This window comes from Myotis daubentonii, chromosome 11 (assembly GCF_963259705.1).
Source record: "Myotis daubentonii chromosome 11, mMyoDau2.1, whole genome shotgun sequence".
In the NCBI taxonomy this organism is placed as follows: domain Eukaryota; kingdom Metazoa; phylum Chordata; class Mammalia; order Chiroptera; family Vespertilionidae; genus Myotis; species Myotis daubentonii.
Window position 1 is genome coordinate 32,669,908 of NC_081850.1, and position 23,859 is coordinate 32,693,766.

The window sequence follows — 23,859 nt, forward strand, 5'->3', positions numbered from 1 at the left end:
CACATGCCCAGCTAGTAGAGCTCAATCCCCAGTAGGTGGTGTGCAGAAGGCAGCTGATGAATGATATTTTTCTCTATCCCTCTCCCTTCCTCTCTCTCTAAAAATCAATAAATATATATGTGTACATATATATTTTTAAAAAAACCAGCTTAGACTATAAAGGCATGTTTCTTCCACAAGGCTATTTTTCTTTTAAAAAAAGATACATCCTCCTAAGTGAGTTTAACTTACTAACACCCAAATTTGAAGTAAGCAAATTGTATATCCTCTCATCTCTTTGATGTCTCTCTCCTTGTCTCCAAAAGCCTTCAAGCAGCTTTTAAAACCTCAACTATTCCTCAAAACCCTTTAGATCTTCAAAATTCACTTTATTTTATAAAATTACTTGCATATACAACCTCTCCAAAATCAAAGCTTTCATGTTCTCACGCATACACACTATTTTACACCAATTCACTCTAAATTATGTGGGACTGATAGCTCCTCAATTTAGCTAGAGGTGTCTTCATGTTTTAAAAAAGTTTAACGTAAATTTATTTTAACATACACAGTTTCAGTAAGTTTAGACATTTAAAAACCAAAATAAAAACTTTGATTTAGTGGGGGAGGTGGGGGGAGGGGGAAGCATATCTCAAGAAAAGGAGGCTGGAAACTGGAGTCTGGCACCTGTTCTCCATTCACCCAGTTATAGGCACCTGTTCCTCATTCACTCAGTTATATCATTAAAGACCTTAAAATCATCTGGTTCAATACTTCATTTTTAAAGGACAAAGCTGATGCCAAAGAGCAAGACTAACCACTCATAAACCTACAGTACCTTATGGTCTCTCCCCCACCCCCAAGGTATTCTTGCATTTCATTTTACCTTATACTTCTGAACCCATGGCTTCCCTACAATCTAACTTTTTATACACAGGACCTTAACGGTGGTGGCCCCAGGACTTCTGTAGAAAGTAGCTATCTGTATGTAGGGTAGGAGTTTGAATGAAAGGAATATGAGTACTTTTAAATTCTAGACTGTCTTAGATATACATAGTATTTACATGGTAACTCCAAAAGCAAGCAAACACACACAGATATTCTCAATATTCACAAAACTGAGGCATATTTTTGTTTCTTTTACAGAGGATTAAAGTAACTTACAGGCTTCTGGTCTATTCATCCCTCATATTAAGTTGTATTCTGCTAAAAATAAGTTAAGTCTGCCTTTTTAGAGATAAGGGAAGCTAAATATTAGTCTTTTAAAACGTGTTACATTAGTCCTAACCGGTTTGGCCCAGTGGATAGAGCGTCGGCCTGCGGACTGAAAGGTCCCAGGTTTGATTCTGGTCAAGGGCATGTACCTTGGTTGTGGGCACATCCCCAGTAGGAGGTGTGTAGGAGGCAGCTGATCGAAGTTTCTCCCTCATCGATGGTTCTAACACTCTATCCCTCTCACTTCCTCTCTATAAAATATCAATAAAATATATTTTAAAAAATAAAACATGTTACATTAGAGTGAAATCAACCACTAAACCAGCGGTTCTCAACCTGTGGGTCGCGACCCCTTTGGGGGTCAAACAACCCTTTCACAGGGGTCGCCCAAGACCATCGGAAAACACATATATAATTACATATTGTTTTTGTGATTAATCACTATGCTTTAATTATGTTCAATTTGTAACAATGAAATTGGGGTCACCACAACATGAGGAGCTGTATTAAAGGGTCGCGGCATTAGGAAGGTTGAGAACAACTGCACTAAACTTAGAAAACAACTGAAACAATTTAAAATTCAAGGTATAATTATTTTTTTTTCATGTATTTAAAATAATTAGATACACCCAAATAAAAAATTTATTTAACTGGCATACACAATGTAAATGAATTAGTATATCATTTAAGAACCAAATGATATACAATATATATATTCAAAAATGCAACAAGCAACAGACAGAAGTCATGTTGTCGTATTTATAACAGCCTATTTTGTTTTAATATGTATATTTAGAAATTAAATCAGCCAAAACTTAATGGTAAAAATCTGATTTACAGTCTAGCTACGATAGTTATATAAAGGAGATACATTACCAGAAATGTCTAAATCTCATCATCACTTTTACTAGGGTTGTGTGTGAGGATAGCCAAAGACCTTGTAGGCATTCAAATGGCTAAACACAGCAAGCTGGGGGTTTTAACTAATTTAACTAAAACCAGTATTTCACATAGATCTAATAAAGCCAAGGTCACAACCTACTTCCAGATGGTCAAGCAACCTCTGAAGAGAGAAAAACTTCACTCGGACATCGACTAGTACTGCCTTCTTAAAAAAAAAAAAATAGAACAACACTTTTATACCCTATTCTGTAGCTTTGTAGACAGCTCTCAAAAAAATAGTGTATCCCATCCACTATTTACTTTTGCAACTTTTTCTTTTATCTACTCGGTAATTAGATACAAAGAAAAAAAAAAACAAACCAACCCACAGGATTCCCAGAAAGCAAGAACAGAACTCAGCTTCATGCTCTACCCAAATCTTATTCCTTCCAGGTGTGACTACCTCGGCGCAGCGCGGACAGACTAGAGCTCTAGCTCTGCTCCTGTAACTTCTCTCCCGCCGCTCCCCACACACAACCCTCTACCCAAGGGTCCAAGAGCAGCAAAGAAAAGGACTAGCCTCGCAGTGGGGAGATGCCGGGGAGAAGCGAGGAGCTGTAGAACCCGGCCTTTAGGGGGGGAAATGGAAAACTCTGGCGGAGCTGTCGCTGCTGCAAGTTGTCAGAGGCCTGTGAAGTCTGGCACCGGGTACGCAGCCCAACAGGCTTTCCCTGACTCAAACCAACGGCCTTCAAACCGGAGGGCTGGGGACAGGCAGCGGCCGGATTTCTCATGGTGGGAAGTTTAATAAACAATCTGCTCCGGGGAAGGGGGAGGGCAAGTCGGGGCTCAGCCACGGGAGCGCGCGGGGTCTGCCCGGTGCAGGGCGGTCGGTCCAACGCGGTGGCACCGGGATTTTCAGCAGCAGCGGCGGCGGCGGCTGCATCCACCCCGGAACCCCGGCGCAGGACTTGCCCGGACCCGGGTCCGAGGAGGGGGACGGCCTAGCCCAGTGGGTCTGCGCCCAGGGGTCGGGGTCCGGGACTCGGGTGGAAGTTGAGGGCTGGGCGGCACCGGGGCGCGGGGAGGGAGCGGGAGGCGGCGGCGGCTCTACTCACGCGGCTGTACCAGATGCTGAGGCGGGCCGCGGCCAGCACGGCGAGGAGAGTCCTCTGCGGGTCGGACTGGACGTGGACGGGCGCCTCGGCCGGGCTGCCCACCGGGCAGAGCAGCCTCTTGGGCCAGCCGCTCAGGAAATACATGGTCCGCGCGGAGCCGCCGACGCCGCGGCGCCCGGCGGCCCCCAGCCCCGTCCGTCCGTCCCACTCAGCAGCCCGGGGCCAGACGCCCGCCTCCCGCACCGCCGCCGGGGGCTCGGGGCATCTGCCCGCGGGCCGGGCCGGGCCACCGTGATGCCAAGCTCCGAGGGCACCTCCGCGCTGACGGGGCCCAGTGTGGGGGAGGGCGAGTCGGGACTCGGAGGGGCGGAGGAGCGCGGGGGCCCGCCCCGGCCCCGCCCCGTCCTCGGGCCGCGCGGGCGTCAGCACCCCGCGCCGCGTGGGAAGGCGGCCGCGCAGGCGCACTGGAGGCCTCTCCCTGCCCCCGCCTCCGCCCCGGAAGCTCCGCCCTCATCGTCTCGTGCGGCCTCCGCGCGGTGTGCCGACGCCAGCGGTTTTGCCCTCTCCTGCCCGCCTGCACCTCCCGCTCCCCAGCCACCGCGCGCAGGCCGGGCCGGGAGGGCGGGGCGGTCACGTGGGGCTCGGAGGCCAGTCCGGCAGAGCCAGGCGGGACCCTGCGGGGAGACGTCTGGGCCTGCGGTCCACGCCCCGCCCCCGGCCCAGCCCAGCCCAATCAGGCTTCCCCTGTGGACGGGGGCGGGGGGAGGGGGGGACAGAAGAAGGGGAGGAGGGAGACGGGTCACGTGACCATCCCTTCCTGCGTTCCCACGCCGGGTTCCTGGCCGCGACTTCAGTGCCGGGCTGCTGGGTCCTGGGCCCCGAGGTCCCTCCTGTGTGCCAGGGGCTGCGGTGAAAATTGGTGGGGAGGTTCCTGCCCTCGTAGAGTTGACAGCCTCCTCGAGGGAGCCTTGATTCGATCCGTAAATAACCGACGACGCAAGTGCCGGGAGTCCTGTCCTCTGTCCTTCAGGAGTTCTGAATCTAGTATATATTTTTTAGTTCAGTTTGCATTCATCTGTCATTTTACCACGCATAATGTGAGACAAGGCGAGGCTGTCTGGGGCATGTACCCGAGAAGACTTGGCTTTCGTTTTAGAGCTGGAAGGGACTTTAGACATTATGCATTTCAGTGTTTTAACTTCCGGACCACAGGGATCACCTCACCTGTTTCTTTTAAAGCAGTGGTTCTCAACCTTGGCTGCACATTCGAATCACCTGGGAATCTTTTTAAAATCCTGATTTCTGGGGCCCCAAACAAAGAAACAGAATTTCCGGCGGATGAGGCCCAGAAATCAGGATTTTAAAAAGATTCCCAGGTGATTCGAATGTGCGGCCAAGGTTGAGAACCACTGTTTTAAAGCATTTTAGACTCACCGATTACCTGTGAATAGGAGGATAGCACGAGTGGGGGATAGAGTGTGGAGTGGGAGGAAGGGGGTCTAGAATAAAAGATCTGTTTCTCATTGTTTACCTTTTAGTACATGTTGAATTTTTCCATATGTGTATATTGCTTTTCAATTAAAAACATTTGAGTTAGCCCAGGTTGAAAACAAGAGGTTAACTCGAATAAAAAAAGTGGTAACATAAACAACAAAAAACGTCAGTAACTTAATCCATATCAGAGGTAGCATTGTAGCTAGTATTCATAACAAAATATGTAACTTTACATAATTCTCCTAAACATTCGCCGCATTCCTCAGAACGTGATCAAAGAACCAGATTCCTCAAATCAAAGTTGAAACGGTTTCACCACTCGCCCGCCTCTTGTGGTCAGACTGCGAGATTGTGTCTCCTTCCTGGTGGTCCTCCCATCCCCCCAAGCCAGCACAGCAGCCTGGAGTATAGTAAGAATAGTAAACAATGAAAATAATTGTCAAATGAAATAATTGGATGAAACCCTGATCCAGCTGAACTACACCATTAGGCAAATAAAGAAGCCCAGAGAGGTTTCTCGACTTGCCAATATAAAATTGTAGAATAACAGTTGCATCATACTTTCTTCTAACTTACTCAGATTCATTTATGCACTTGGCAGAAAGAGAGGGGACATGAACATAAGTTACATTGCAGCAATTCCACTGGCAATTTTACTGAGACTGTATCTGTCTCAGCTCTTGGTCAGAGGGCCTTTGTTCTCAGACTCCTAAGTGTGAGCATCTTTCTGCACTCCTGCAGTTCAAGGAACTTGTGAGTAACTTATTGCAGCCAGTTTTAACTTCACTTGTTTTGATGACTTTAGCATTTAATTCGTCTGCCACACTCCTTTGTAACAGTTAAGGTTTACAAAATATTTTCAAATGTATGACTTGATTTAGTTCCACAGTAAATCTTCAAGATAGGTGTGATGTCACCCTCAATTTCTTAATGAGGAAACAGGGTCAGAGTGGTAGAAGAGCCTCAGGTCAACAGGGGTGGAAAAGAACTTGTCTTCCTTCTACAGACCTGGTGATTTTTAGACTGGATTGAACTGACTTGTGGTCATTGCTTCTTTCAGTGAGAGGGAGAGGGGGAGATTCTCTGGATCTTTCTCCCTGAGCAAGGGGGGGCGGGGGGGAGAGGGTGTGAGTAAAATATCTGACTCTTCACAACCCTTTACTTAAGAGTTCCCCCATTGTGCCCTAACCAGTTTGGCTCAGTGGATAGAGCATCGGCCTGCGGACTCAAGGGTCCCAGGTTCGATTCCGGTGAAGGGCATGTACCTTGGTTGCGGGCACATTCCCAGTGGGGAGTGTGCAGGAGGCAGCTGATCGATGTTTCTCTCTCATTGATGTTTCTAACTCTCTATCCCTCTCCCTTCCACTCTGTAAAAAATCAATAAAATATATATTAAAAAAAAAGTTCCCCCATTGTGATGGAAACCTTATGGACTGTATTTTTCAACTTTTAAGTATCATTCCAATCTATATATATGAAAGGCTAAGTGTCTGTCTGACCAGTAGCTATGATGCATACTGACCACCAGGGGGCAGACACTCAACACAGGAGCTGCCATGATGTGCACTGGCCATTTAAAAGGAAACGGCACCATGGACCTGGCGCTGACAAACCAATACTCAGCTTCCCCAAGTGGGACACAGGCCCCTGCCACCACCCTGGAGTGACATCCTGCCAAATCGCAGCCGACACTGCCACGAACCCATGGCACAAAATGCAGCCCACAGCCCAGCCCAGAAACGGTGGCTGTGGGCGCTGGGTAGTGACGTCACGTAGCAATGCCCAGCTTCCTCTCCCTAATGACTAGCCTCCTTGGAGTTTCTTCAGCCCAGGAAAATGACTTGCTTTATACCAAGGTGGAAACATTTTACACTTTAACCAAATGTTTGTGAAGCATTTTCACGTGCCTCATCTCATTTGATCCTCACAGAAGTCCTGGAGAAGGTAGATAGGAGACTTGGTAGAATCCTATTTTCTTTTTATTAGCCAGAAAACGGAGATTTAGAAAGTTTAGAAACTTGACCCAACTGGAAAGAAGTAAGAAATGGTGGACCTTGAAAATGACTTCAGATTTTCTCACTGTGCAGAATATAGTCAAACACTGCTGCAGTTAAATATTTTACCCTTTGTTCTCCCTGTGTGATCTACAATAATAATCTGCTTCGTGTTGATATTTACTGCTGTGTTGCTGACAATTACCTGAAAGAGAAGTTGGGGTGCTTCACTGGGCTGTAAAAAGTTTAGCTACATCAGAAAGCAGGTCTAATTAAGCACATTTATTCTATATCTATAAAAGGCTCAGTTGACTCGAGCATGCGCGATACATATAAAGCTCTCACTGGCGCCAATCACACACGTGTTTCCATCTGTCATTGTCAATTGTGAATTTGGTTGACATTTTTACTATAGAGAAAGGGTGAATAGCGATATTAAAATATTTCTTCTAATTTCCTTTCAATGTGCACGAATCCATGCACCGAGACACTAGTGTTCTTTTATAAAATACATTAGCAGTTCCCATATCCTGGATCTTGCTTCTCTTCCTTCCCCTACCCCATCACTATCACACTCTAGTCAAACTTACTAAACTCTATTCTGAACTAAGACTAAATGGATAAAAGAAAATTAATATGTGCATGTTTTCATAAACTAACAGGCTTTCTTTTTTATTACAAGAAATAATTTTGGGCCCAGCTGATGTGGCTCAGTGATTGAGCACCAATCTATGAATCAGGAGATTGCAGTTGGATTCCAGCTCAGGGTACATGCCCAGGTTTTGGCCTGATCCCTAATAGGGGGCATGAGGCAGCCGATCAATGGTTATCTCTCATCATTGGTGTTTCTATATCTCTCTCCCTCTCCCTTCCTCTCTGAAATCAAAAATAAGTGGGGAGAAAAAAAAGAAGAAATAATGTTGGTAAGGGTACACAGGAACATGTACATTTATAAACTCTTGGTGAGAATATAATTTGGTGCAATTTTTCTAAAGGGCAGTTAGCATTACATCTAAAGAAAAAAAGAGAGATCTTAAAAATATGCATACCCTTGGCCCCAATTATTTTTTGCCTATGATTATTTTCTAAGGAAATAAATACTGATATGTACAGAGCTTTAGCTTTAACAGTGTACCCCACAAAGGTGTAGCTAAAAGGAAATAATCTAAATGTTTCCCAAAAGACATTAATTATAGTCCTTCCTTACAATGGAATATTTTGTAAGAATAAAAAATTATCTTGGGAAAGAATATTTAACTATATAGAAGTATTTCACTATATACTCTGAAGTAATGAAAGCAGATTAAAGACAGTATGTAAAATATCCTATGTTCACACACACACACAAAAAGTGCTTAGGAAAAAAAAGGGAAGAAAATGCTCTATAATATTGGTGCTTACCACTGATTGCAGGTGTTTGTGATGTTCTTTTTTGTATTTTCCAATTTGTCTGTAATGAAGTCACGACTTCTGCAATGAGGAAAAAAAGTTACGTAAAACAGAGTTAAATTGCTCATGACTGAAAATGTCCCAATTGTCCTGCTCTCAGTGGGCCCAGCAGTGCTGGCAAACCATTAGGAGTGATGTTGTAATGTGGCATTTCAGGCACAGTCCCAAGACTGGTGAGGAGAGGCTTTGGAGAAAAGGCACCAAGTCACAAGACTGAAAGTAAGCCCTGTGTACTTCACACAGTCACAGACTTCTGATGACAGCATAGGACTGGAACCAGAACTTGGTTCTGAGCACACTACTCCCAGTCTTTGGTGACCTCCGTAAGAGCTGATGATAATATTTACTGACGATGATGTTGCTTTAGTGTATGACTTTTCAATATGCTTTTAATATTCAAACTTATACTTTCATTATGTGCATCTGATGTATTTGCTTCTGCGTTATACTGTGTGTGTGTGTGTGTGTGTGTGTGTGTGTGTGTGTACCACACTATCATATATGTTAAGTGACCACTGAAAATGTCCCTGTTCTTCATATGTATATGATTTATTTTAACAAAAATAGTTCATATGTGACTATGCTGGATTCTTGATTATCATTTTTCCCCTTCTGAAGATCGGTAATGAATATTTCAGCTTAAATGATATGATGTCTGTGTTTTGCTTCAAAATAATCGGGGTGAGTGCAGAAGTTGGAAATATATATGAAACAAGCTTGTCTATGAGTTGATAATTTTTGAAGCTAAGTGATGGGTTCTGGGAATTTAGTGTGTTATTCATGCTCCTTTTCTATATGGTTGAAATTTTCAATAATAGAAAGTGTAAACGTTTAAATTAAAAAGAACTTCTTAGTAACTCTGGTCATTTGTAACTAACCAGTCTACCTTGTCCACAATCCTCCTTATAGTAAAGTGTTAACTATAACTTGAAAACTTTTAATTAACCATAAAGGCAGGATGGTTTCTTATTAATAAGCCTCAATGGAAAATAAAGCGAAGAAGCACCTTGTTCCTAATCAAGCAAAATGGGAAAAGCATCACGATTCTTTCTCTTAACTTCAGTCTTTTTAGATATTAAAACATCGTTGGAGAGCAAAAGATAAAGAGAGAATCTTAAAAACAGCAAGAGAAAGAAACTCAGTTACCTACAAGGGAATACCCATACGACTGTCAGCTGATTTCTCAACAGAAACTTTGCAGGCCAGAAGGGAGTGGCAAGAAATATTCAAAGTGATGAATACCAAGAACCTACAACCAAGATTACTTTATCCAGCAAAGCTATCATTCAGAATTGAAGGTCAGATAAAGAGCTTCACAGATAAGGAAAAGCTAAAGGAGTTCATCACCACCAAACCAGGATTATATGAAATGCTGAAAGGTATCCTTTAAGAAGAGGAAGAGGAAGAAAAAGGTAAAGATACAAATTATGAACAACAAATATGCATCTATCAACAAGTGAATCTAAGAATCAAGTGAATAAATAATCTGATGAACAGAATGAACTGTTGATTATAATAGAATCAGGGACATAGAAAGGGAATGGACTGACTATTCATGGGGGGGAAAGGGGTGTGGGAGATGTGGGAAGAGACTGGACAAAAATCGTGCACCTATGGATGAGGACAGTGGGTGGGGAGTGAGGGCGGAGGGTGGGGCGGGAACTGGGAGGAGGGGAGTTATGGGGGGGAAAAAAAAGAGGAACAAATGTAATAATCTGAACAATAAAGATTTAATTTAAAAAAATATAAAAAAAAAATAAAACATCGTTGGAAACAGACCTGATTCCATTCAAATTAGCAGCCAACAATAACAATTGTTCTGTTTGACTATGTCTCAATGAGTTTCCAGTATAAAAAAATGCTATACCTGTGCATTCTTTATTAAAATAGCAAGAGGAGTTGGAAAGAAGAAACGTTTAACCTTACAATGTGAAGCAGTAAAAAGTTCACCACAATTCTAATCAGATCTTTCTTTTTTCTCCTTCTCTACCTCTACTTCCTCCTCCTCCTCCTCCTCCTCCTCCTCCTCCTCCTCCTCCTCCTCCTCCTCCTCCTCCTCCTCCTCCTCCTCCTCGTCCTTCTCCCTCTCTATTTAGACATATATGCCTTCATTAATTTGGACCAAAATTCATATTCATTGCACTATCCAAATATTATAAAAGGGCAACATTGTTCTTTTTATTATCTTTTTTTTTACAATGTATATTCTTCTAATGTGGTAAACACAAAACAAAATTTACCACCTCAGCCATTTTTAAATGTACAGTTCAATAGCATAAGTATATATCCACATTGTTGTGAAACACATCATAAGAACTTTTTTTCTTGCAAAACTGAAACTCTGTATACATTAAATAACTTCTCTTTTCCCTCTCCCTTCAGGCCCTGATAACCACCATTCTACTTTCTGTTTCTGTGAATTTGACTACTTCAGGTGCCTCAGATAAGTGGAACCATACAGTATTTGTCTTTTTTTGTGACTGGCTTTCTCACTTAGTATATATATGACATTTGATTATCCATTCATCCAGTGGTGGCTACTTGGGTAGCTTCTACATTTTGGCTATTGTGAATGAAGCTGCTATGAACATTGCTGTACAAAGAACTATTCAAGTTCCTGCTTTCAATTCTTTTTGGGTAAATACCCAGAAGTGGGATTGCTGGATTATATGGTAGTTCTATTTTTTAATTTTTTTAGGAACCTCCATACTGTTCTCTATAGAAGTTGCACCATTTTATAATCTTACCAGTAGCTCACAAAGGTTCCAATTTCTCCATAGCCTCACCAACACGTGTTATTTGCTGTTGTTGATTTTTTTTTAATATTAGCCATCTAGATGGATGTAAGAGCATATCTATTTTGGTTTTGATTTGCATAACTGTGATTATTAGTGATGCTGAACATTTTTTCACATACTTGGTCATTTGTATACCTTTAAGAAATCTGTATTGTTGAAAGTATTACGAATGTACCCTTTTTGCCCCCTTTACCTCTTCTAGCTCGCCCTTGCCCTCACCCCAGGCCTTCACAATCCTATTGTCTGTGTCCATGCTGTATATCATTTTTGAAGAAATGCGATGTCTCATCCGCAGGTGTACACCAAAAGATAAAGTTCAAGGGCAAAATTTTGAGTTTAAGTTTTGGATTATGTAATTTTATATTACCATCAATTATGAACATAGTTAATTCTTATGCTGAAAGGATTGCAAGAATCTTACAAGTATGACCTCTTAGAATGGACCTTAAATATTATATAGTCCAATTTCCAGACCCAACAGAAATATAAGAGAATTTCATAGCATGAATTTATATGTATTTCAAACATAGAAATAATTTATAAAACCACTAAAGGATTAATATAAAAGTACATATCTATCAAATTGCATACTCAATAAACTTGATTATGAGTACCTGAAAAGATATATGGAAAAGTGACTGCATAATTTTTAAAAAAAGATTAGAGGGATAGCCAGCAATATATTTACTATAGCCATAGCTAAAAAGTATAATTATTGAATGGTTTTAAAATTTTTTATTCTTAGCATTTTCTTTTTTTTATATATTTTTATTGACTCCCTCCCCCCCAACCCCAATTCCTAATAGAGAGAGGAAGGGAGAAGGAGAGAGAGGGGGAAACACCAGTTCGAGGGAAACATTAACCGGCTGCCTACTGGGGATGGAGCCTGCAACATGGGCATGTGCCCTGACGGGGAATCGAACCAGTGACTTCTTGGTGTGTGGGACGATGCTCAACCAGCTGAGCCACATGGGCCAGGGCCATTCTTAGCATTTTCTAATTTTTAATTTTATAATCAGAAAATAATAAGTGCTATTTTTTAAAATGATGTTAATTAAGGAGATTAGTTTTCCCAAAGTGTGGTCCACTCATCGCCTACATCAGAATTACCTGGCTGTACATTTAAAATGCAGATTCCTTAGCCAAGTCCCAGGCTTCCTTAATCAAAATTTCTTGATGGTATGGCCCCAAGAATTAGCATTTTAAACAAATACCCTGATGATTTCTCATGCATATTAATAAGGTCCATAAGAGTTGATTAATATTAAATAAACTAAAGTACCCCCTCTCAGTGCTGTCTTTATATTCAGGCTAGAATCTTTTTTACTAAATCTCCCAATTCTCCCACCAGCATGTAAACAAATTAGGAAGTCCACTGGATTTCTAAGAAATGTGGGCATGATTCCTCCTCCAGCAATTCTAGATTTTCCTGATTTCCTGATAAAAGAGCTATCTGAAGGATAGAACAACCCTGCTATAGAGACCCGATGAGATCAAATGGTTGAAAGGATCTTAGGTCATTCAATAGCAACATCATGACTGAGCCCATGCTGATGGGCTTCCTGGTCCATGCAGATCACCTTCATGTGGCCCTACTAGCCCTCAAAGCTACTCCTAACTGTTCCTCATCTGTAAAGTGAAGACGGTGATAATACTCATCTTTTCATATTTTTCTTTTGTGTTTGTTTTTTTTAATGCTGGAAACCAAGAGCTCAGAGTAAATCCATGCCCTTAGCAGTATGTTTTGGATTAGCCATGAAGAACTTCCTAATGATTGGTGCTGTTGCACAAATCATCAGCATCTATGTGCTAGCTACTACTTTAAGCACTTGACTTAATATTTACCCTCTAGACAATCACACGAGGTAGTTATTATTATCCCTATTTCTACAAATGAAGAAAGTGAGGCTTAGAGCGGCTCAAGGTTTACAGAGTTAGGAAGTGGTGGTCAAAACTTCAACCTAGAATCTCACCACTTAAAAAACTTCACTATACTGCCTCTTTTCATAAACTTACTTTCCCACTAACTAAATATACACAATACTTCTGGTTTCTTAACTACCTTTTCTTAATTCTTAAGAACTTTTTTCTTACCCAAACTTTCATGCAGAAAAATTAATGAATGAAATCAGGATTTCCACATTCACCTGGAGAATAACACTCTTTGTGTCTTAAGCAAAAATGAAAATAATAGCTCTAACTCATTTGGCTCGTGGATAGAGCATCAGCCTTCGGACTTAAGGGTCCCGGGTTTGATTCCAGTCAAAGGCACCTGGCCGAGTTGTGGGCTGATCCCCAGTGGGGCGCGGTATGGGAGGCAGCCAATCAGTGGTTCTATCTCATCATTGATGTTTCTATCTCTCTCCCCCTCTCCCTCTCTAAAATAAATAAATAAAAATATATTTTTTAAAATGAAAATAACAATGTATGGACAAGGCCATGTAAATTCTTGAAAATAAACAGTAGAAACATATCACCTATGTATGATGTTGAAGGTTATAAATGAATCAAGGAATTAACCTCTAAGCACATTGGATAGTATTTTAACATTATCCTTCATACAATATGTGATTCACCAAATGAAGAATCTCTCCCTACCCAAGTCACTCCCTAAAAACACCCATGTGATGCATTGCAGGCTCTTACTTTCCTTCCAAGATCTCGAGAACTTGATTGTGTTCTTGCCTCGTGCTGCCTTGCCTGTTGCTTCCCATCAGAGGAAAAGCTTCTGCAGGACCCTGCGGAATGGAACATAGTATCCCCACGTCTCCCCTCAATCTACCCTTCCCCAATCCCAAGCAAGCACATTGTTTCCAGAGGCTGTCTTAGGATTCCTCTGTAGAAAGGACAAGAAAATTGACAGGGATGGCAAGAGGTCCTCATGATTTTACTTTGACCATTCTGGAGCAAACAGATGGGTTTATATAAGGGGGTGTGTGGATTACAAAAGGAAGTTGGCTATTGCCTGTGTATACTTTGTTGTTAAGTCCGTGTTCTTCATGGTCAAGCAGATAAAAATCAGTTTACCTGTTAAAAAGCAGTACGGAGAGGGAAAGCGGGGGGGAGGGGGGTGATAAGAGATGAACCAAAGGACTTGTATGTATGTATATAAGCATTACCAATGGACACGGCCCCGGGGAGGGGGCAGGGGGAGCATGTGCTGGGGGGTGAGACTGGCCAGGGAGAGGTCGATGGGGGGAAAAGGAGACATGTGTAATACTTGAAACAATAAAGCATACAAAAATTTTAAAAAGCAGTAAGGTATTATTCAGCTCTGTAACCCAACCAAATCTCTGGTGGAAATATTGTTTGACTGAAATGTGGCAAGCACACTGGGATGCTTCAAGACTCAAGGAATGCAGAATGTGTGCTGCGATCCTCTGAAAATTATCTCGAAATATCCTAATACTGCTCATACAGTTCCCTCTTGTGGCTAGAAGAAACATCTACTTAAGGTTTTATCATCTTATCTACAGGACATTTCTAAGTTTGTTAATCATGAAAGCACTCATAACAATACCCCCAAGCAAAAGTTTTAAAACAAACTTATTCAGGCCATATAATACATTTTTAAAATGTCTAGTTTCAGGCAAAATTTAATGCAGGTACAAATTTGAATATATTTATTCAAAGACAGCCAAGGAATTAAAATGTGTGAATGCAAGTGTGTTAATACTTTACGATGCCATTAACCTCATAAACTTACTTTCTCACTAACTAACTGTACACAATCAAACAAAGCAAGAGTTTCCCAAAGCCCATTTTAGTCCTTGAAAATACATTTGGCACCACTGGAAGTCCAGTTAATAAAAAAAGACCATGGAGTCACAAGTTGAGAAGCTATCCTTTAAGTGTAATAAACTTGGCAAACAAGCTCAATTCAGTTTCAGTTACACGGCACATACATTATTATGTTCAGACTATGGAGGTAAGTTATAAGTCCTCCGGAATTAGACACTGTGCACTTGTCTTTCATTTACTGATTATTACTTCCTCAATACTCTATTGAGAATGTTGGCATTCATTACTAATGGTTGTATTTCCTGGTTTCTTTTTTTAAAATATATTTTTATTGATTTCAGAGAGGAAGGGAGAGGGAGAGATAGAAACATCAATGACGAGAGAGAATCATTAATCGGCTGCCTCCTGCACGCCCCCTACAGGGGATCAAGTCAACATGTGCCTTGACCAGGAATGGAACTGTGACCCCTCTGGTTCACAGGTTGACCATCAACCACTGAGCCACTGTGGTGGGGTGTCTTATTTCTTATTAAATGTTGGACAAATGTAAATAAAGAATGGAGCAAAAGAGAACTTCTGATAAAAGCTCCACCCAACCGAGCTGTCAAAGATTCAATAATCCTCCAAGACCTTTCTCTCCTGTCTCACCAAGACACCTCACCTTCGAGAACAGGGGCCCATCTATGAGAGGCTGCGTCCCATAGATGCAACCCCGGGCTCTCCCTTCCAGCAACGTAGCACCTCCTCCACCTGGGCGCTCCTCCTTTAAAGACCCATCTTTCCTTTAATCTTTGTCTTCATTTTAGTTCCCCAAGAAGCCGACCTTGAGACAAGAATACACCAACAATTAGTTTATTTTGGTGGTGACCTCAGGAAATTCCATCAGGGATGTAATAGAATGGAGGGAAGATGGCCAGTAAAGGCAGTGTTTTCAAGCATGTTGGCACTGTGGATAACAGGTGCTCAGTCCCTCTGGGGAATGCTGGGAATCGGGGTAGGACCCATGTCTCTTAGTTATTCTGCCTGAGAATCGAGGGTGTGGGCAAACGTAGGTTTGCAGTCCTGAGAACATGAAACAGCTTATTTTTGTATTATTATTTATTGATTATAGTATTATTTATTCACGTTACAATGGTAAACCTACGTTTGCCCACCCCTGTACACCAACTCTAATCAATTATTAGTTAAGGGCTGCTCTGGGAGGCAGTAAGTCTCCACACACCCAGCCTCCACGCTCACAGTCGGACCTCTAGCCACTAGAGAAAGCCATTGCAAGGTGCGGCCGCTGCTGGCCGCTGGTAAAGCCCCAAGGAGACATGGGCAGGGCCCCAGCGGCACCTGCTCCACGGGCGTCTGAGATTTCAATCTGGAACACTGAGACCCATTAGCAAAAGCCAGGGCTCACAGAGTAGGGGTGAAGAAAGGTTCTGGAGTCAGACTGATTGTTTCCGAAATCTGGGTTCTTCTCCAAGCTTCAAATTCCACAAAGGGTTGTTGTGGGGATTGAATAATGCAATTCATGTAAAAGTATCCAGTATTGTTTGCAACTGGCACATAGTACACATTCCTGCAAATTCAAGTTATTAATATTATCACTAACACCCGACGACCTTACAGAGACCTAAAACCAGACAGAACCTTAAAACATTCTGCTTGCCCTAGCCATTTGGCTTCAGTGGATAGAGCGTTGGCCCGCCGACTGAAGGGTCCCAGGTTCGCTTCCAGTCAAGGGTACCTACCTCGGATGCAGGCTCCATCCCGGCCCTGGTCAGGGTGTGTGCAGGAGGCAACCAATCTATGTGTCTTTCTTGCATCGATGTTTCTCTCTCTGTTTTTTCCCCTCCCTTCTACTCTCTACAACATAAAAAAATAAAAAATAAACAATGGAAAAATATCCCGGGTGAGGATTAACTAAAAAAAGGGAAAAAAAAGGTACTGTTTGACCAGGCTGCCCAGCAGAGACCCAAAAGTTCCAGTCTTGCTACTGGTACGGTGTGTGCACTGGCACCAGTGAGCAGAACTGATGAAATCTCTGGGACTCTATCCAACTAGTCTTAAAGACATGGCCAGAACCCTGAATTATTCTCAGGAGGAGGGAATTGTCTCCAGCTGAGTGGAGCTCAATAGCAGAGTAGATACATCTCCAACAAAAGTAGGTTCTAGGGCAAGCTCACCTCAGGGTCCAGCTTACCTTCTCCACACTACTTTCCTACCCAGCTACTCAGACAGTGTTTAATTCTTATGTTTATGAGAAAAAGGAAGGGAGGGGAGAACTAATGCTTATCCCTCTACACAGCAAGTTCTAACACAAAAATGTAACTTCCCTTTCAATAAGCAAGTATTTTTGGAATTCCGTAGTTCAGATGAAATTACATGGTTCAAATGTTCAAAGCATTTTTTCTCCAAACTGTTTTCCCTCCACGGTGTGAAGACCAGACTTTTGGAAAGACTCAAACTTTCATTACAGTTCAGCCATACAGGATATAAAAGCCGGGTGGGTCCTGTTTAAGTTTTTCTTTGTTACTAAACATTAATAGCAAGAACAGATTTGGGAAGTGGTGCAGAGGGCATGGGGAGCCCTTTGAAGCCACATAAAGACATCAAACAAAAGGAAACTTAGAGAAAGGTGATACTATTTTCCAGAAATCAGAAAATGCTATTTTTTCAGGTCTCTAAGATAATAAATATGTAGTTTATTTCAGTACAATGTGGTATTTTTCTAAATCAGTTCCTGGTAATGAAGATTATAATTCAAATTGCAAAATTTTAAAAAATGTTTAGCTATGAATACTTACAGACCCTTGATTAAAAAATGTGGCCTTAATTAAAATGAACACACATCCTTCAGAATTGGTACAGATTAGAAAGGAAAAGCTGGGTCTTATATCCCCCTTGATTCATCACCCCCTTGTGCTGGGGCAGAGGACACAGCTCTCTTTCAATGTTGGCCTTAGCCAGGCCTGGTTTTATCCTAAGAGGACTTCCTAATAAACCTCCTGTTCCCTAATCTCTGCCTCAGAATCAGCTTCCCTGAGAACCCAATTTGTGGCAGGTACCCACAGCCCAGCAACACATATCTAGACATCTTAAACCCTCAAGTCTAAACCCAAAAGAGTAGAGTAAGTCAAAGCAGATTATTACTGTCTCTGTGTGAAACTGTCTTGTGTTCAGCTAATTGGTAGTTTTAATTATCACTTTCAGGAGGAAATTTACCTATCTTTTTTTAAAAATAGGTAATATTTTAAAAATATTTTTTTATTGATTTCAGAGAGGAAGGGAGAGGGATAGAGAGACAGAAACATCAATGAGAGAGAATCATCGATAGACTGCTTCCTGTACGTCCCCCACTGGGGATCCAGCTCACAACTTGGGCATATGCCCTGACTGGGCATCGAACTGTGACCTTCTGGTTCATAGGTGGACACTCAACCACTGAGCCATGTCGGCCGGGCCTCTCTTTCTTTTAAGTCACTTCAACAGATTAAGAATGGAAATGCCTTATGACCCAGTGATTTGATTCCAGTTCTGGGAATATATCTGAAGAAACCCAAAAACACTAATTAGAAAGAATATATGCACCCCTATGTTCATTGCAGCATTATTTACAGTAGCCAGGATTTGGAAGCAGCTCAAGTATCCATCAGTAGATGACTGGATTAAAAAAAAAAGCTGTGGGATATTTACACAATGGAATACTACCCAGCTGTAAAAGAGAAGGAAGTCTTACCATTTGGGACAGCATGGATGGACCTGGAGAGGATTATGCTAAGTGAAGTAAGCCAGTCAGAGAGAGACAAGTACCATATGATTTCACTCATATATGGAATCTAAAGAACAAAACAAACAAAATAGACTCATATAGAGAACAGCTGTCTGAGGGGGCAGGGGTTGCAGGGCTGGCTGAAAAAGGTGAAGAAATTATGCAAAAGCAAAACAAAATAAGACACACAAAAAACTCACAGATACAGACAACAGTATGGTGATTACCATAAGGAAAGAAGGTGGGGGAGGTAGAAGAAGGTATAGGGGGAATAAATGGTGATGAAAGAAAACTTGACTTGGGATGGTGAACACACATTACAACATACAGATGATATAGAATTGTACACCTGAAACCTATATAATTTTATTAAACAATGCCACTCCAATACATTCAATAAAAAGGAAAAAATAAATAAGTGAATAAATAAAAAAGAACAAAAAAGCATCTCTGAATAATAACCATATCAGAGCACAACCCAATAAGCACAATGTTTATAGAAATGTGGGTAGTAGAGAATTTTGTTGTAAACTATCTTTAAAAATAGAGTAAAAGTAAAGTAGCAAAAAAAGAATTGAAATGAAAGGAGTGCCAATACTTCTCACTTTGTAAAAAATACATTTCTGAAAAATTGGGCTGAGTCATATTTTAAAGTCAATATTGGAAGTCACCATTTAAACATTGTTATGACAAACTGTTTTGCAGGGGAAAAAATTGCAAATTTAAATCACTGCCTTTCAATTTGCTATTTTATAAAACTAGATTTTTCACTCACTGATCTGATTTAAACTAAAGTATTTGTTTTTCAAAATCTAACACCACAGCAAAACATCAAATACAAAATTGCATTAAGCTCTAATTAATTACTCTTGGCCCAAGGTTTTTAGATACAGAGGGAGAAAAAGGCACTTCTAGTTACATGTTACTATCATATTCTGGAGGAAATTAGCCAAACTCTTTCCCAGTACTGGAACTTTGTTATTTCTCAAAATAAATCCATTAACAAAGACTTATCATTCTCTCCCTTAAATAATTTTAATACTAATACTTTGTTTTGGTAATGGATTTAAACTTTATCCTGGATGGGTAGCCAAAAATAGAGAAATAAAGGTTAGGAACTTACCTCTGCCAAAGAGTGGTTTCTCCCCCTAGCTTAGTAGGCATAGAGTAAGCATGGACAATTTCATACTAGATTTGAATAGAGATTGAGACCTTGGTCTTAGCTCAAAGCAAGCAGTTCGCATTTAGATAAAATAAAAATTTGGATACAATGCCCAAATTTACATAAGATTATATTATAACTAGAGGCCCAGTACATGAAATTCATGCGGGGGGGGGGGGGGGTGTCCCTCAGCCCAGCCTGCACCCTCTACAATCTGGGACATCCCTCCCACAATCTGGGACTGCTGCCTCCTAACAGCTCGCTGGCCTGCCTGCCTGATTGCCCCTAACCACTTCTGCCTGCCAGCCTGATCGCCACCTAACTGCTCCCTTGCCGGCCTGATCGCCCCCACTGCCCTCCCCTGCCGGCCTGGTCACCCTGGTGGAAGCTGTGCGGAGCAGCAACCAGGACCCGCCCCCCAGCAGGGCTGAGGGAACTCGGGCAGTAGACGCACAGAGCAGCTGGCCCCATTCCCGCTAAGCACGTTGCCATCTTGTGACAGCGTTATGGTGTGAAGGTTAATTTGCATATTACCTCTTTATTATATAAGCTGATTCAGGAGGAAATCAGTCCAAAAATCACATCTATTATCCTTTGGATAATAAAAGTACAAGTTGATCTGTTATTGCAAAGCTACCTAAGCCTACTTATGAGACATCATCAAAGGCAATAGTCACAAGTACATAGGTCAGGAATGTCCCTTGGAGAGGTGGAATAACATGTGCCCAGATCCAAAATACCAACATGGACTCTCTTGAGAAGAGTGTCAGATGCATAAGTATCTTTCTTTAAAATGACTCCTAGGTTACAGATCACTTCACTGCTCTAGGCCTCTTAGACTTCTCACGTGAAAAGGCAGGAGGCATTGTGCTCCCAATGCAGAAGGTGGAAGTGAGGGAATGACATATTTCCTTACACTGAGGAGGTCTGTGCAGTCCCACAGTTCCTCCACCTCCTTGCAATCTTCTGCTTCAGCCTTTCCAGCTCGTGGGTCAGATGTGTTTAACTTTAACTCCATGAATGGCACCGAAGTTTAGAAGTGCTGAGAGACTCATGCAGATTCCAGTCCATCCTTGTGGGTTCTAGTGTGTCCTTGCTTCCCTGACGTCACATCCTGACTGCCTGTCCTGGGGACTTGAACTCCAGCACTAGACAGAAGAACACCAGCCTCACACAGACAGTATAACCAGCCCCCATAGCTGCATACAGCCAAATCCCTCAATAAATCCCTATTGTGTTTGTTTTTCACAGTGGTTCTGCTTCTCTAAACAAACCCTGACTGATACATTTGGGTTGGATTTTTAGGGTTTCAGTTTTTACTATTACAAAAATGCCACTGTGAATGTCCATGTTTGTATTTTCTGGTGCACTTATGCAAGAATTCCTCTACAATGTATACCTAAGAGTACAGATTGCTGCATTATAGGGTATTCACATATTCAACTTTGTAAGATAATGTCAAATTCATTTCAGAGTGACTGTGCCAATTTAACTCACACCAGCATTTAACTTCTTAAGAGTCCTCCTTGATCCAAGTCTTTGCAATTACTTAGTATAGTAATACTTCTTAATTTTAACCCATCTGAAGAGTATAATATGGTTTCATATTATAATTAAAATCAATATTTATATAATGCTAATGAAAATGGAGATTTTATTTCTAGTCTTCATATTTTCTCTTCTGCAAAATGGCTATTCATGTCATTACCCATTTTTCTATTTCAGTACTTTTACCTTTTACCTCTTTTCCCCACTTTGTTGTCTGTTACTTCTTGTCTTACAGCGCTTGTTAGGAAATCCTGCATAATAGTTAGTAGAAGTAAAAGGGGTCTTTATCTTGTTCCTGATATTTAAGGGTCTGCTTCTCTCTCTCTCTCTCTCTCTCTCTCTCTCTCTCTCTCTCTCTCAGTATGGTTTGCAGCATCTTCTGAGAAGATCATGTTTTTTTTTTCCCCTCCTTTAATCTGTAATGTAGTCAATTATATTTATATATTTTTTAGTGTTTAACTACCCTTGCATTTCTCGATAAATCCAACTTGTTTATGACCTATTATCTTTTAAAAGTAAACTCCTGGGGTTTGTTTTATTGGCATTTCATTTGAATTTTATAGCTGTTTTTAAAATTGAGATTGGCCATAATATTTCTTTATTGTATTGTCCTTGCTTTGTTTTGATATAAAGGTTATATAGAATGAATTGCATCATAGTCTCATTTTTTTCTCTCTCTCTGAGATAGTTTTAAAGATTGGATTGATCGCTTCCTTAAAAGTGTAAAAATACCTGAGCTTAGTATTTTCTTTGTGGGAAGACTTTGATGACATTTCTTTAGTAGTTGTAGGACAATTCAGTTTCTCTCTCTTTGAGTAAGTTCTAATAAGTTACACTTTTCAAGGAATTTGTCCATTTCATTTAAGTGTTCAAATGATTGACCTAAATTGATACATTTAAAAATACTTTGCCTTATCTTTATGTCCCTTCACTTCTAATGTTGCATATTTGTGCTTTCTCTCTTTTGCTCAATCTCTGCAGATTATTTCTGTATTTATAAAACAGAACTTTTAATTTTATGCATTCTCTCTTTTGTATCTTTACTTTTTCATGAACTTCTGTGTTTATCTTTATTATCTACTTTTTTATACTTGTTTTTTCCTATTGTTCTTTCCCTAATTTCTTAAACTGAACACATAGCACACTAATTTTCAACCTTTTTTCTTGTCTAAAATAAGCATTTAAATCAACAAGTTTCCCTTAAAGAATCATTTTAACTATCCTATTGGTCTGAATCCCATCTCAGACCATTTAAGTGAGGTAGTATTTTTTATTATCACTAAGTTTTTAGTATGTAAAATTTTTCACTATCATTTCTTCTTTGACACATTAATTATAAAACATATGTGGTTTTCAATATTATCAAATATATGGGGAATTTTACAAATTTTTCTTTGCTATTTTTGCCACCCCAGATCCTATCACTTGTAGTTTGCTTTTGTAGAGTCGGTTGTAAGCAGTTGCTTGTGTATCCTTTCAAAAACAGTGAATGCATTTGCAAACATAAATTAATACATATTTATTCTTTTGTTAAAAAAACATGAGAGCATTCTATAACATTGTATTGGATCTTTTTTCTATTACCAGTATATCTTAGAATTGTTCTATATCAGCATCTGTAGATATACTGTATTTTTTTTTATTTGCCAGCATTCCATTTTATAGATGTACCATAGTTTATTAAACTAGTCCTCTGGTAATGAGACATTTCAGTTATTTCCTGTCTTTTGATATTATGAACAATACTGCAACGGGTATATCTTTTACAGGCATTTTTGTCCATATGTGTGATTATGTGGGTAGGACAAATTCCTAGGAGTAGAACAGCTGGGTCAAACAGAATGCATTTTGACACATATTGCCAGACTGTTCTTAAAGCTGTTACACCAAGTTACACTCTCATCATACAGCGAGTGCTCATTTTCCTCACAGAAAGAGCAGACATTTTGACTGTTGTCAATTCGATATTAAAAAGAATACCCTAGCATTGCATTAATTTTCAATTAAAAAAAGAGATCATGAAAGTTATTTTTGAGACTCTTCAGGGGTTCCATGGAAGAAGAAACGTCGGTGTGGCAGTGAGGGGCGGGGGATTCTTGGAGGAGGCAGCTTTTAAGCGGTGTCTGGAATAGAACTCACAGCTGAGTTGGAGGCCAAGGGCAAGACACAGAGGGCGGGAAAATGTCTTACCTAGTTTGTCTTAAGCGAGGAGGGTGGGGGAGCACATCGGAGTAGTGAGAAAACACACCTAGTTGGCAGCAAGGAATCTTGAAAGCCGGGACACTCAGCCCTGACTGTGCATTACAACCATGGGGCGGGGCGCCCGGGGGGTGGGGGGGAGAGACACACCATAAATAAATAAATAAATAAATAAATAAATAAATAAATAAATAAATAAATAATGCCTGAGTCCCATCTCAGACCCATTAAATGAGGATCTCCTGTAGGAGCTTCCTGAAACCCCCCAGGGGACAGTATTTTGCAGGGAGGGTTGAGAATCACTGCATTAAGGACGCGTGGATGATTTACAGTCTTGGATCACATGCTGTTTACCTCTAAGTTTATTTACCAGTTTGCAATATGGGGAACAATCATAACTACTTAGTTCAAAGTTGAATTTAAGTAAATTTCCAGTCACTTTGATGAAGAGAGCGTGAAAGTCCCAAGATTCCCCTGGAGTGAGACTGTGCTCTGACCTCAGTGAGGCACCGCTCTGCCA

At 41.0% G+C, this 23,859-nt stretch overlaps 2 protein-coding genes across 13 annotated transcripts in view; both read right to left on the reverse strand.

Annotated features, from left to right (window-relative positions):
* RIC1 (RIC1 homolog, RAB6A GEF complex partner 1) overlaps nt 1-3,607 on the reverse strand; it is a 143,984-nt gene extending 140,377 nt beyond the window's left edge. For 4 of the 10 annotated variants that reach the window (XR_009447599.1, XR_009447598.1, XM_059656720.1 and 1 more), the window contains exon 1: nt 3,195-3,604. Coding sequence is in view for 8 of the 10 variants with exons in the window: in XM_059656720.1 (XP_059512703.1) it covers nt 3,195-3,338 (144 nt within the window). In the remaining 2 variants the exon portion in view is untranslated. Of the gene's footprint in view, nt 1-3,194 lie in introns of all 10 variants that reach the window. The other 6 variants (XM_059656726.1, XM_059656725.1, XM_059656722.1 and 3 more) reach the window with 4 other exon arrangements.
* Nucleotides 3,608-4,672: 1,065 nt separating this feature from the next.
* The window catches only part of PDCD1LG2 (programmed cell death 1 ligand 2), a 97,959-nt gene continuing 78,772 nt past the window's right edge, over nt 4,673-23,859 (reverse strand). The window contains exons 6-8 of one of the 3 annotated variants that reach the window (XR_009447601.1): nt 8,087-8,152; nt 6,617-6,715; nt 4,673-5,785 (exon numbers count right to left, since the gene is read on the reverse strand). Coding sequence is in view for 1 of the 3 variants with exons in the window: in XM_059656743.1 (XP_059512726.1) it covers nt 6,699-6,715; nt 8,087-8,152 (83 nt within the window). In the remaining 2 variants the exon portion in view is untranslated. Of the gene's footprint in view, nt 5,786-6,507; nt 6,716-8,086; nt 8,153-23,859 lie in introns of those variants that run through there. The other 2 variants (XR_009447600.1, XM_059656743.1) reach the window with 2 other exon arrangements.